Genomic DNA, 12,649 nt, shown 5'->3' with positions numbered 1-12,649 from the left:
TTGCGCAGTACCATCCACCCACCAGCAGAGGGAGGCCAAGGGTAGGTTTTGGGATTTTGAATTCGCCCAAATCCTTAAAAAAATACTCCTGGAACAGGCTTTTGTTTCATAGCTTCCTTCCTGGAGGTGGAGGCCCCCTGGCAAAACACAGACAGATTCAGACATGGTTGGTCTCAGGACCAAACCTTGGGAGACCCCGAGTTAACATCTGAGTCAGCAGACAGGATCTCTGCTCCCAAGGACGGCTACCCACCCGTCCTTGGGCGTGTAATTCTTCAAACCCGGAAGCCTGGACCCAAAGGTGAAGCAGAAAGTCCCAGCACGCCCCCAGCCCTGGCCCCAACCCATTTCCCTGGGGTCTGTGCACCTTTCGACAGAAAGGTTTGCAATTTAGTCCTTCTGTGGTTTTCTTTTGGGAGAAGGGTCCAAACACTGCAGACTCCACCCAAATATCTTTGCCGACTCCCTTGTGATTGAAAGTTCACTGAAAACAAAAGCAAGTTACTTATGTAAGGTCTGTGGCAGTGAAACCAAATCTTACAGATGAGAAAACCTTTTCAAAAGCATCTCTCAAGTCCCCCGTGGGTCCGTAATAAAGGCCCAGCTTTAACATCCCTTCATTATGCAAGGGGGTCTACACTGGACTGTATCAGAAATAACACTACCAGCGAAGGACCCCAGAAAGTATTTTTTAATTCAAAATATGTTATCACTTATTGAGTGTGACACTTGAACACAGCTCACACAGGTGCATCGCGGGTGACTGCTTTCAACTCTATTTGCAATATTTTTTTTTTTTTTTTTGCGGTACGTGGGCCTCTCACTGTGTGGCCTCTCCTGTTGCGGAGCACAGGCTCCGGACACACAGGCGCAGCGGCCATGGCTCACGGGCCCAGCCGCTCCGCGGCATGTGGGATCTTCCCGGACCGGGGCACGAACCCGTGTCCCCTGCATCGGCAGGCGGACTCTCAACCACTGCGCCACCAGGGTAGCCCCTATTTGCAATATTTTTAAACACATTGCCTTGTTAAACAAAAGCAGACACAAAACCTTTTACTCACGAAATCAAAGTATGTATTTTGCATGAACTTTTTTGATAGATTGTATTCAAAAGGATTTAGCCTTTCATTACCGAAGTTAAATTAAGTAACGTATATCTGTCAAAGAATTTTATAACATAATATAGCCAATATTCCGTAATACCTGTAAATGGAATATAACTCTTAAAACTTGTGAAACACTATATTGTACACCTGTAACATATAATATTGTACAGCAAATATACTTCAATTAAAAAAAATGTATAACAAGAAGAGATCTTAAAAGCCATCATTTAGGTGTGGTTTCAAATCAGCTCTAAAGCCCTATGTTAAAAAAACAAAACAAAACTACTTCAAGGACTTTTTGAAAAGTAATAAATTCTAAATAAAATGAAACACTTTTCATCTTAAGAACAAATTTCCTAGATACAGATGATTCGTGGGAAGACGTGCCAGTGTGTCTATTGGACCTAAGTTGTTTTGGTTGTTATTTTATTAAAGTAATTTTTTAAGTGAAATATAGTCGAGGTACAATATTCTATTCGTCTCATGCATGCAACAGAGCGATTCCACATTTTTATAGGTTGTATTCCATTAAAGTTACTATAAAATATTGGCTCTATTCCCTGTGCTGTACAACATATCCTTGTTGCTTATTTATTTTAAACACAGCAGTTTGTATCTCTTAATCTCTTTGCCCCATCTTGCCCCTCCCCCCTTCCCTCTCCCCACTGGGACCCGCTAGTTTGTTCTCTGTATCTGTGAGTCTGCTTCTGTTTTGTTACATTTATTCATATACTTATCAGGCTTTACGCTTAGGGGATAAAATTGGGAGGGAAACTTGCCATTCGTCCTGCAACAATTCCACCTCCTGTTGTACTGGAAATAGCGGGCCGTTGCCCCCACCAGGGTCACCAGCACCCCGCACAGGATAGGAGACACGATTTTTGCTATCCTGTTGCCTGCAGGAACCCAGAAAAGTAAGATGGTCTGTGAAAAACACAGCCAGCCGGAACTCCGCTGGTTGTAAATAACTCTGCAATCACATCCCCGGCCCTCCCCACCCTCCTATTCACACAAGAAGCCTGAGGAAGTGATTCTGCTTTCAGGAGAGCTTACCAACCAGTCTTACCGGACTGGGGCACCCAACAGTTTTGCGCAGAAGACAGGCTTGATATGTTTTTTCATGTATTTGTGAATTTGGATGAATCTGTAGCTTTGGGGACATAGAATGTTCACTCATGCAAAAAAAAATTTTTTAACCAAAAAGTGCCTGATAGCCCGATCCTCAAATCACGCTGGGGCTCTGAACACAACCATAGAGCAAACATCAATGCTTTAAGGGAAGCTTAGGTATTCCTGCACAAAACCCAAGGTATGGAAGCTTGATGGGACAAAAATCAACACTTCCCCAGAAGAACAAATCGTTGCTTCCATCTAAAATAACCACCCATGTCCTACGCCAGATGCAGGCAAGTGCCTGGCGTGTCGTAGGGGACAGATGAGTGGCCATGCCGTGGATGTGGCTCCCGTGATGCTTGGAAGAGCATTACCACGGCGCCCAGGGATCTATCCCTCCCTTGTGCTGCTGTCTCACCCTGTCCCCTGCTGGACCCCGCTCTCCAGGGCTCCCCACCCCCCATGCACACCCTCTACCATGTGACTTGGTGGCATGGGAGGTGGGGGGGGTCCAGGTCATCATCCTGAGAATTGGGTCTTCAGCCAGTAGAACCGGCAGACGTGAAGCTGTGATGCTCCTCTTTATTCGCTGGTACCGTGTCTGGCTGCCTTGTGGCCCAGCCTGGCCTGGCCTCTTGGATGGATGTGGGCTGGTTTTAGCCCAATTGCGACTCACATAATCATAATCAATGGTGGTTGTTTAAAATCACTACGTTTGGGGCTCTTTTGTTACATAGCACTGCTAACTGATACACCTCTTTCCTCTCTGCCGTCCCATACAAATCAACCACGTGATATCAATGGTGACTACCAAATGGTCCTCCAGGCTGACCTCTTATCCCCATGTCCACTGTCTCTACAACATCCTCTTTAGTCTGGGAACTAAGTGGGTCTTAACACTGATCTCCCTGACCATCACTGGCCCTCTGATCCATGCGTCACATAGGTATAAACAGGGGCAGGCTTTTTCCCATGGAGCATGTAGAAAGTGCAGACGTGCCCATGGGGTCGCCTGGCCAGTCCCAAGTGTTGTCCCCTGCCCATCACACTCCACACCCTGGCCCCATACACCACAGTTGTTCCCGGGGGTGTACCCAGCCCGACCTAGCACAGCACCTACCTCTCCTGTCCTGGCTGCCTCCCACCCATCCTTTAGACCCGGACTTGGAGATGGTCCCTTCCAGGAGCATCCTTACCCACCTCCATTCTGCCCCAGGCTAGGATGAGTCCCTCTGTCCTGCCGTGGACCCCGTCAAACCACGTGTCAGACCTGGATTCTTGCCCTGAGATGCACCCCTCCTGCCCTACCTCCTGCCCGCGAGGAGAGACGCATCCATGGACTTCCCCAGAATGTCCCTACACCCAGCAAAGAGCAGTACTGAGACTCCGCATGGGGATGGGGTCTGAAGCTTGGAAAGACACCTCAATACCCTTCTTCTTCCCAAAGCCTTGGGGTCAGTGGGCAGATTCACTGTCACCCTCCACCCAAACGCCAGACGACCAAGAGACTGGACCCCATCCTCCCAGGGACACACAACAGCCCCCATTTCTGCACCTGTGATGGGGCTGGCAGTGCCCTCTGGGGCTCTCCAAGGCTGAACGCCATGACTTCCCCTCTCCTCTCCATGTTGGCTACCGGTCAGTAGTGGTCAATGAAAGGGACGCCATTGGTGGCCCAGTGGCAGGTCCACGAACCCCAGCCCTGCTCTCGGAGCTCCGAGGCATCTTGCAGCCTGAGGACCGTCCTCGCCCTCCTTCTCTGACCCCCACAGGATGGACCCCTCCTTGAAGGACAGACATGTGTGTTCAGGAGCTTCCAGACAAGCATGGGAACAGTAGGTGCTCCCTGAACACCCTCAGGTTGAAATCATTACACGTCTACCCCACTTCATCCCACAGTGATGTGGAGAGCTCGCTCCTGGAAAGGTGGGCTGCCCCGCCCCTGTGTGTTACCTTGTGGGTTGCCGTACGAGGGGGAGCCGTCTCCACCTAGAAGGGGACAAGCACACGGTCATTCATTTATTCGGAAGAGCTGGTCGGTCTGCCTTCTGCTGCCAGCGCCATGAAATTGATAGGGACATGGCCACGAGCAGAGCAGACCAAACCTCTGCTCTCACGGAGCTGGCCTCCCAGCGGGCAGGTGGGGACAGACAGATCTAGGAAGGGGAGATGCAGGCGTTACAGCTAGGGGGGGAGCGGGACCAGTGGAGGTGGAGGGGGCCAGGCCTGGACCCCAACCTGCTACTTCCACCCCTAGCCTCAAGCAAGATTTATAAAGAGGTTGCAGACAGGACACTGTGATTTTCATCAGAAATATACGTATTTGGTTTTCCTCCCTAATCCAAACACGGAGCCCCTTGGAATTTCCTAAATGATAGGAATGATAAAGGGGTCTTTTGTGAAGTGACAAAAGAGATAAAGGTGTCTTTTGTTATTCAGAACCACACCTGAGTTTATGTGAATGAGGTGACTTTTGGAAACAGGGCAACCGACCAGCGATGGGAGGGTGGGGGCTTTCAGCCTCACCCCGTCCTGTGGCCAAGGAGTCCATCAGGCTCACGTGACAGAGCCTCTGCAAAAGCCCAGGAGACGGGGTTTGGAGAGCTTCCGAGTGAGTGAATTTATCTACACGGTGGAAGGCAGGGCACCCCAATTCCAGAAGCTCCTAACTTGGGACCCCCTCGCCCTGTGTCTCTTCATCTGCCCGTTCATCTGTGTCGTTTATCATGTCCTTTATGTGAAATAAAATTCAGGTTTCATGGCAGCGCAAGAAACATTTAAACCTAAGAAATTTTCTCTTCCCTTTGGCCTCCTCTCTCCACCCCTTGCTGTGCATCGTGTATCTGCCTTAGGCGTTGGTCGGACCTCCCCCATCGGTAGGAAGATCTGCTCAACCATAAACGGCAGCATTCTCCCAGCGCCAGCAAGACGGCTCCTAACAAGGTAACCTTCCTTCTCCATCTTGTAAGGGGCCACAGTGACACTTAGATTGTGTAACCTGTCACTAGTACATGCTGCGAGGTCCAGCCCTCTGTCTCAAAAAACTTACAGAAGTGGGCCTTGACTTCCAAACGGGGCGGAAGAGCTCTCAGACTTTTCTGAGATGCTCTACCTGGGTGATCACCCAATAATCTGGCTCGGATACAATTTTCCATGAGATCGTGTGGCCAATAATAATTAATAATAATGATAATGATAAAAGGGTGTCTCCTGAAACATCTTGGAACAGAGAACAGCTTTGAGAACCCCTTAGGAACATCCTGCTGGACGCTGTCAGTCAAAGAGCACAGCCTTTTGGAGGCGGGGCCGTTAGACCTTTCAAGTCAACCACACCGTGGAGGGTATATGTGTCCTGACGTAGGGGTTTAGGGGTGAGCCCTCCGTCGCCGTCATGCAACTGAGCTTTACAGGACCTACTGTGTGCCATGTCTGGCTTCTGGCTCTGGGGATGCATTGGTGGAGGAAAGGCAAAAATCCCTGCGTGCGTGTGTGTGTGTGTGTGTGTGTGTGTGTGTGTGTACTTTTCGTTCTAACTCAAGGAAATAAATTAACCACAATTGCATGGCATGGCACGTTACAAAGTATAACATGATCTCCTGCTGCAGCGCAAAGGGACGCAGAGAAAGGATCACAGCTTAGGATCTAGAGGTCAGGTCTTGGAGACAGACATGCCCCCCACCCCAAGCTGAAACCTGCAGGGGAGAAAGGATGCCTGGATCTCTCTGAAGGCTGTCTGGCTGGGCGTAAGCAACCGTGTTTTGCACCCTAGGAATTCAACGTTCGAATAATATCTCAAGAGAATCGGAAACAGGGGAACTCCCCATCGCCCAAACAGCTGGAAATGAGGATGCCTGTAGAGCTGAGCTTTGCCCAGCACCCACCCGTCGGCACACGTGTCTGGCCAAGCCGTGGAATTCTTGCGATTCTCCCACCACCATGAGCCAGCATCCCTTCCCGAGCGGTCCTCCCCCAGGTGCATGGATTCCCAACACGTCACTCGATCTATGGTGGGAACTCAGGCCACGTGGCCCCAAACGGCTCTTGACAGGGGAAGCAAAACTCAACGGAACACCCAAAACAGGGCAACCAAGGACACAGAGAATCCCCTTCCTCCATAGTGACGTGAGATGTCTTTGGGGCGCATTGCATTCTTTCAGCCCAAACAAAACAAAACGCATCCTCCGTCAACAGAGAGATTGGTAACAGCAGGTGGACTCCTTGTTAAAGAACCTCTGCGTATTTCAAACGCGCCCGAGGACAGAATGCCGAGACAGTCCATTGCATCCCTCCCAACGCTTCCGGAAGGCGTCTCAGTACTCACCTGCACCGTTGTCAGAGCTGCCAGGCTGGGGACGTGGCAGTGGCTTTGGCCTTGGATAGATATCTGTTGGAAAACACCAAGGTGATGTTAGGAAAAGAATGACATCTTCCCGCAACGAACCGTTCACACAATACAGAAGGCCGAAATACAACATGACATTCCGGCTTGTTTATATTTGCTGTTTGTCGCCTTCACAGAGCCTCTGGTACTCAGCATCTCCAAAGCTTTAAACACCGTGTTGACCTTGGCGCCCAGAACCTCCTCCTCTGGTTCTGAAAGCAAGTTCACGGATTCCTGAAAAGAATCTGGCAGACGCTGCCCTGTGAACGTTCCAATGTTTAGCGTTATCGCAAACGTCACGTTGTTTGCAAAAGCCCGTCATCAATACCAGGACAGAAGCATCTCACGTTTTTGATGACGTGTTACCCTTCCTGCTGTGCGTGTGTACGTCCCCTCACTGGACTTAATCTTAACTTTTGTCACAAATGCCCTTAATCTGCCCTTCAAACTTAGCCCAAGCTTCCTGCCCCAGAGCCTTGGCACAAAACGCTGTCTCTGCCAGGATCTCCCATTCCACCTGCAGAGACTTTCTTGCACAGCAGAATGTTCCAGAACACCCTGTATTCAAGGGACTGCTCACCACTGCCTTCAATGACTCACCTTGCTTCTCAAGAGACACACACAGGACCTGGGTGAGCCAGAGGGCAAGCGTGAAATTTAAGGAGAGCTTCTACTCCTGTGTTGCTGTTTCCATACTTAAGTTCTGATCAAGTTCTTTCCCCTCTTCGTTTGCTGTCTGTGTTGCGTTTGCTGCGTCCCTGTTTCTACACGTTTTATCATTTCATTATGAATCGTTCCAAACGGGTCAGGCAGAAAGTATACTCACTGAGTCTCATCAGTGTTCCAAAACCCCTTAATCAAGACGTGTTCCCCAATACACAATAAACCATCAGCAGAACTAGCTTCTAAGGGACAGTCAGGCTGATACCAAAAGCCATATAACTCGTATCAAATATAAATTCGTTATTTGGGGGTACCATTGGAAAGGCATCTCCCCACTGGGTTTTAGCAGAGCTTGAAAACAAAGGCCAGAAAGCAACCTTCCTCTCATTTGGAATGTGTCAGCTGCTGGAACCCTGAGTCACAGAGGGACCCCTCCCAAGCATGAGGCTTGCTACCCACGCCCTGGGGTGGGTGAGTCACCCTGGTCCTGGTGACTCATCTTACAGGATGGCCAGCATCCAACATCCTCTGGACCCCGTAGGAGGGAAGCCCATGGGAATACGTTTAACCCGAGATCCCCAAATAGCCTGCAGCAAGAAACGCTCCCCAGGAGGGATTTCCATCCGCACCTTGTAGAACAACAGCGCTCCACTGGACAATAGTTTGTTGAAAAGGCTGGGAGGGATTTTTACAAGAAAGGAATCGATGGAGCTGGGATGTTAAAATTGGAGGGGAAAAAAAAAACGAAAGGGGATGAAACCGAGCAGGGCCCTGTGGAGCTCCTGGGCACAAAAGCCTTCCTGTGTCCCCCGTTTCTTGATTACAGGAAATAGGCTTCCTTCAGCCCCCATGACCTTCCCTGAGTTCCAACAGGGCAGATTCACAGTTGCCAATCAGGGAAGGGAGGGGATGCAGAGACAAGGGAGGAGCAGTGAAGACACAATAGTGCAGCCTGGGGGCAGGTCCTGGTTTCCCCTCAAGGGATACACGTGACCATACTGTTTGTCAGATACTGAAAACCCCAACAAATGGACGATGTTAACTACTTGATAAGACATTCTTCATTCCAAAGAGAAGGCCACAGTTTGATAACCTCTGAGAAGCACAGAAGCCCATCAGGAGAGCACCTGAGCCCAGGTGACGTCTAGACTGAAGGAGTGCAGGCCCTGCAGGCACCCTGGTCCTTCTCAGCAGCCCCACCCTTTGAACCATTGCTATAAAACTCCTCACCGAATCCCACCCCAGGTAGGGACACTTTTTTTTTCTTTTTTGCGGTCCGCGGGCCTCTCACTGCTGTGGCCTCTCCCGTTGCGGAGCACAGGCTCCGGACGCACAGGCTCAGCGGCCATGGCTCACGGGCCCAGCCGCTCCGCGGCACGTGGGATCTTCCCGGACCGGGGCACGAACCCGCGTCCCCTGCATCGGCAGGCAGACTCTCAACCAGTGCGCCACCAGGGAAGCCCAGGGACACAGTTGTGAGGGCAGCAGCCCGCTGTGTCCCCCTTTGCCGGGCAAAGCAACGAAGCTATTCTTTTCTACTTCACCTGAAACTCTGTCTCTGAGATTCAGTTTGGCACCGCTGTACAGAAGCCAAGTTTCGGTATCAAGGATGACAAAGTAGTGACGTAAGCGTCCATTAACGAACGCAGTTAGTGGCCTGGGCTGCTTTGCAATTAGGTAACAGCTTCGTAGAACCTTACGTCTTACTTTTCATGACATCTCCCTCACCATGGCCATCACCACCGCCGAGGAGATGAATTTCCACCCATCCCAAGGCCACACCAAGCTTCCAGGAAGCTTCCGCAAGCTCTCAACTTGGCCAGTGTCACTGGTCACCTCTGCCTGGTCAGCTTTTAGGTCTTTAGGGTTTTTGAATTGCTGAGGACTTTATGGGCTATTGGCTAATATTACCCCCCTCCCGGCCCCCCCCCCTTTTTTTTAAAGTGATCTATAGGCGCAGTGTCTGCCAAGCTTTTAAAACAAAGGAGAAACTGAAGATAAATGACCTAAAACGCACAGTGCAAGGGAACTTATTAGGAACCACGGAAACAGCTAGAAGAAGACTCGTCCTCCAGCCTGATTAAAATTGCAGCACAGTAATGCACGACGTCCCCAAATGCTCAGTATTCTCCAAGTGTCTGAGCAACGAGGAAATAAAATGATGCAAACTGCTCCCCCCCCGCCCCCATAAAAGCTGACTTGGTTCTTACTTCAGAAGCAGTCAGATGAAAACTCATAGTTAAAAGGAAAAAAAAAAAGAGGCACCTTTCATCAAACTTGCTTTGAAATGAACGAACTTTCTTACTTCCACTGTTGTCGGGATTTCCGGGCTGTGGCTGGTGGGGAGGCGTGGGCTTTGGGTAGATATCTGTGGGGAAGACAACACTGCATGTTTAGAAGAGAAGAATGTCCTTCCGTCAGTAGCAGCCTATAAAATAAGAACTAGATCTTGTATTTGATTCACAGTTGCTGCTCACAGATCACCATCGAGCCACTAAAAATCATTTAGCCGCTAGAAGGAAAACCTCGCAACGTAGAACTTAAAGAAAAAACTGCATACACACAGTTACAAAAGGAACTGTTTAGCCTTTACATTGTACGCAAAAAAAAAAAACAACCAAAAAACCCAAAAAACTGTTCATGCCTTGAAGATTATTTTGTGCGACGTTTGCTACGTGATGCCACTTCCCTCCGGTATCTGCCTCCAACTCTTCACGCAAACATTTACTTTCACTTTGTTTAATAGCATATAACCGACTTAAAAGTGCTTTAAGCCCTGTCTTTTAACAGTCATTAAATCATTTTACATCTACAGTAATTAACGTTACGTTATTCCTACTATTTTATTTTTTTTCCTTTCTTTTCTTTTTTCAAATTTCTGGACCTCTACTTAGTTAATCAAGTTTGCTTTATTCTTCATTCAATCAAGTTTATTTTATTCTCCATTTAATCAAGCTGATTCTTCATTTTTCTCTATTTAGTTAATCAAGTTTATTCTTCATTCAATCAACTTTATCCTTCTTTTCATCAACTTTATTCTCAATTTTTCTCTCCTGGACTAACGTAGGAATTATACACGATCAACCTAAGTGTGCGTGTTTCTGTTGAAATCCTTGTTTTCAGTTCATTTGGGTCTATACCCAGGAGTAGAACTGTTGCGTCATAGGGAAATTCTATACGTAGCTTTCTGAGCAGCTGCCAGACTGTTTTCCGCTGAGGCTGCACCGTTGTCTATCCCCACCAGCAACGCACGAAGGCTCCAATGTCTCCACACCCTCAGCGACACTTGGTATCGCCATATTTTGATTCTAGCAGTCCTAGTAGGAATGATGTCTCACTGTGATTTTGATTTCTAGTTCCCCAAGGACTAGGCTTTGCTTTAAACACCTGCCCCTCTTTCACACACTCCACGTCCCTAGAAACACCTTCCAAAACCTCATCTCAGGGGCGCAGCCTCATTTCTGTGCAGCCAGGTAGTCCCTCACCTGAGCTCGGCTTCTTGGTGGGCTCTGTGGACAGAGAGGACATACATTCAGTATGCTTCGAGGATTTATGTGCAGCTCCAAGAAAGAATCGTTAATGCCCTAATAAACAATGAGAATTTCAAGGCGCTAACACAGACATGATATGAACACAAATTCCACTCTGTATTCGGGGCGGGGGGAGAACAAAAGCATCTTTAAAACCCACGCCCACCAGTCTCCACGGGAGCTACGCAGAGGTCCCGCTGGGGGAGCAAAGCTTTCCTGGGGTGGTCGGCTAAGCTCCTTAGGAAGTAAGTTTCATCTGAGCCTTGCAGGAGGTGAGGTAGCGAGATTTGGGACGCCAGCAGGAGGACCGACTGAGCAAAGAGCCTCCAGGGCAGGGGGCGCAGAGCTGGTGCCCCACAAACGTGCCTGCGGAGCAGAGGTAGGGCGGCTGAAGGCAGATCTGGAGAGAAGCTTCCCCCGGTTCCAGGACGATGCTTCTCTCACTTTCTTGCACGTGTTTCTTCACGTGACAAAAGTTTGCGGAGTGCCTGTTGTTGCCGGGGGTGTGTAAACGCGGTGGTCCACAGCTTCCCAGGTGGTTTCGGTTCCCTGAGGTCAGCACTCATGGACGGGGCATCAAGTGCAGCGTACCTGTCTGCCAGGCTCAGTGAGTCTGGGGGGTGCAGTGTGGGTGGGCAGACAGGGGCAGGAGGAAGAGGTTGGGAGAAGGTGCTCCGAGGGGTGGCCCCTGACAAGGGTGAGGGAGGTTGGAACTGCCGGGTGCACAGTGGACAGGGTCCTTCCTCTCTGCAGAAAGCCCTCTCTCACTGAGCATCGTGGGTTCAAGGTCCATCCACGCGGTAGCCTGGGTCAGAGCTTCACGCCTTTTCATCGCTGAGTCACATTCCACTGTGTGCCTGGACCCCAGGCTGTTTCTCCATCCATCCGTCCATGGACATGTGGGTGGCTTCTGCCTTTTGGCGATGATGAGTTACGCCGCTGTAAACACGTATGCGTCTGAGTCTCTCCTTTCAATCCTTCCCTTTCTTCCTAGGAGGGGAATTGCCAGTTCACAGGTTGATGACGTTTTTGAATCGATAAAACGCCTCCGATGATTCTGCACCACAGTCCTCAGCTGCGTGTGCCCTACCCTGGGCGTGCTCCGTCTTTATCCATCCCAGACCCTGTGCCAACCACCCAGGCTGAATGTGGGGCGGTACCTCCCAATGCCCCGCAGTGTGGCTGCAACCACTGGCCCTCCTATAACCCTGAGCTCGCAGCTGGTCCACTCTGGGAAGGACTGAGCCCTTCACCCTTGCAGTCAGACGGGGGAAGCAGCGTCTCAGCTTTGACCTGCATCACTACGCTTGTCTGGTGCTCTGACAAGAATCTCACATCTGCTCTGTCACGGTTACCACTAGCAAAAGCCTCAGTTAGTGGGGAAAACTGGGGAGGGAGCAGGTCTTGCCTCCATTATTTTGTTCTTTCTATTTCTTACATGTCTGCAATTTTTCTGATTACAAAATAATACGTAGTAAAAATTCCAACATATCAGAAATGTAAAAACTTAGATAATGAATATCTTTCAAAATGCCATTCTCTACAGAAGAAATTTTGTTAAAATTCTATGATTCCTAAGGTGTGTTTTCATTTTAAAAAGCAGCTCCTTTGAGAGTACAGGAGTGCTGAGTGTCGCTCCCCGGCTCATAAGTGGAGAAGTGGTGACAGGCTGCTATTGGAGGCCACCCTGTCCCCTCGTTCTCAAGCTTCTTTTTTTTGTGTGTGGTACGCGGGCCTCACACTGCTGTGGCCTCTCCCGTTGTGGAGCACAGGCTCCGGACGCGCAGGCTCAGTGGCCATGGCTCACGGGCCCAGCCGCTCCGCGGCATGTGGGATCTTCCCAGACCAGGGCACGA

At 49.8% G+C, this 12,649-nt stretch overlaps 1 protein-coding gene across 1 annotated transcript in view; it reads right to left on the bottom strand.

Annotated features, from left to right (window-relative positions):
- The window catches only part of LOC309817687 (glycoprotein Xg-like), a gene marked incomplete at its 3' end in the record, with an annotated part of 35,573 nt that overhangs the window by 14,247 nt on the left and 8,677 nt on the right, over positions 1-12,649 (bottom strand). The window contains exons 3-8 of the mRNA XM_082646956.1: positions 10,749-10,772; positions 9,569-9,631; positions 6,541-6,603; positions 4,325-4,375; positions 4,173-4,208; positions 1,909-2,002 (exon numbers count right to left, since the gene is read on the bottom strand). Of these exons, the coding sequence (XP_082503082.1) occupies positions 1,909-2,002; positions 4,173-4,208; positions 4,325-4,375; positions 6,541-6,603; positions 9,569-9,631; positions 10,749-10,772 (331 nt within the window). The remainder of the gene's footprint in view (positions 1-1,908; positions 2,003-4,172; positions 4,209-4,324; positions 4,376-6,540; positions 6,604-9,568; positions 9,632-10,748; positions 10,773-12,649) is intronic.

Source organism: Grampus griseus, assembly GCF_964374135.1.
Source record: "Grampus griseus genome assembly, chromosome: Y".
Classification (NCBI taxonomy): domain Eukaryota; kingdom Metazoa; phylum Chordata; class Mammalia; order Artiodactyla; family Delphinidae; genus Grampus; species Grampus griseus.
This window is presented reverse-complemented; position numbering and strand designations above follow the sequence as displayed.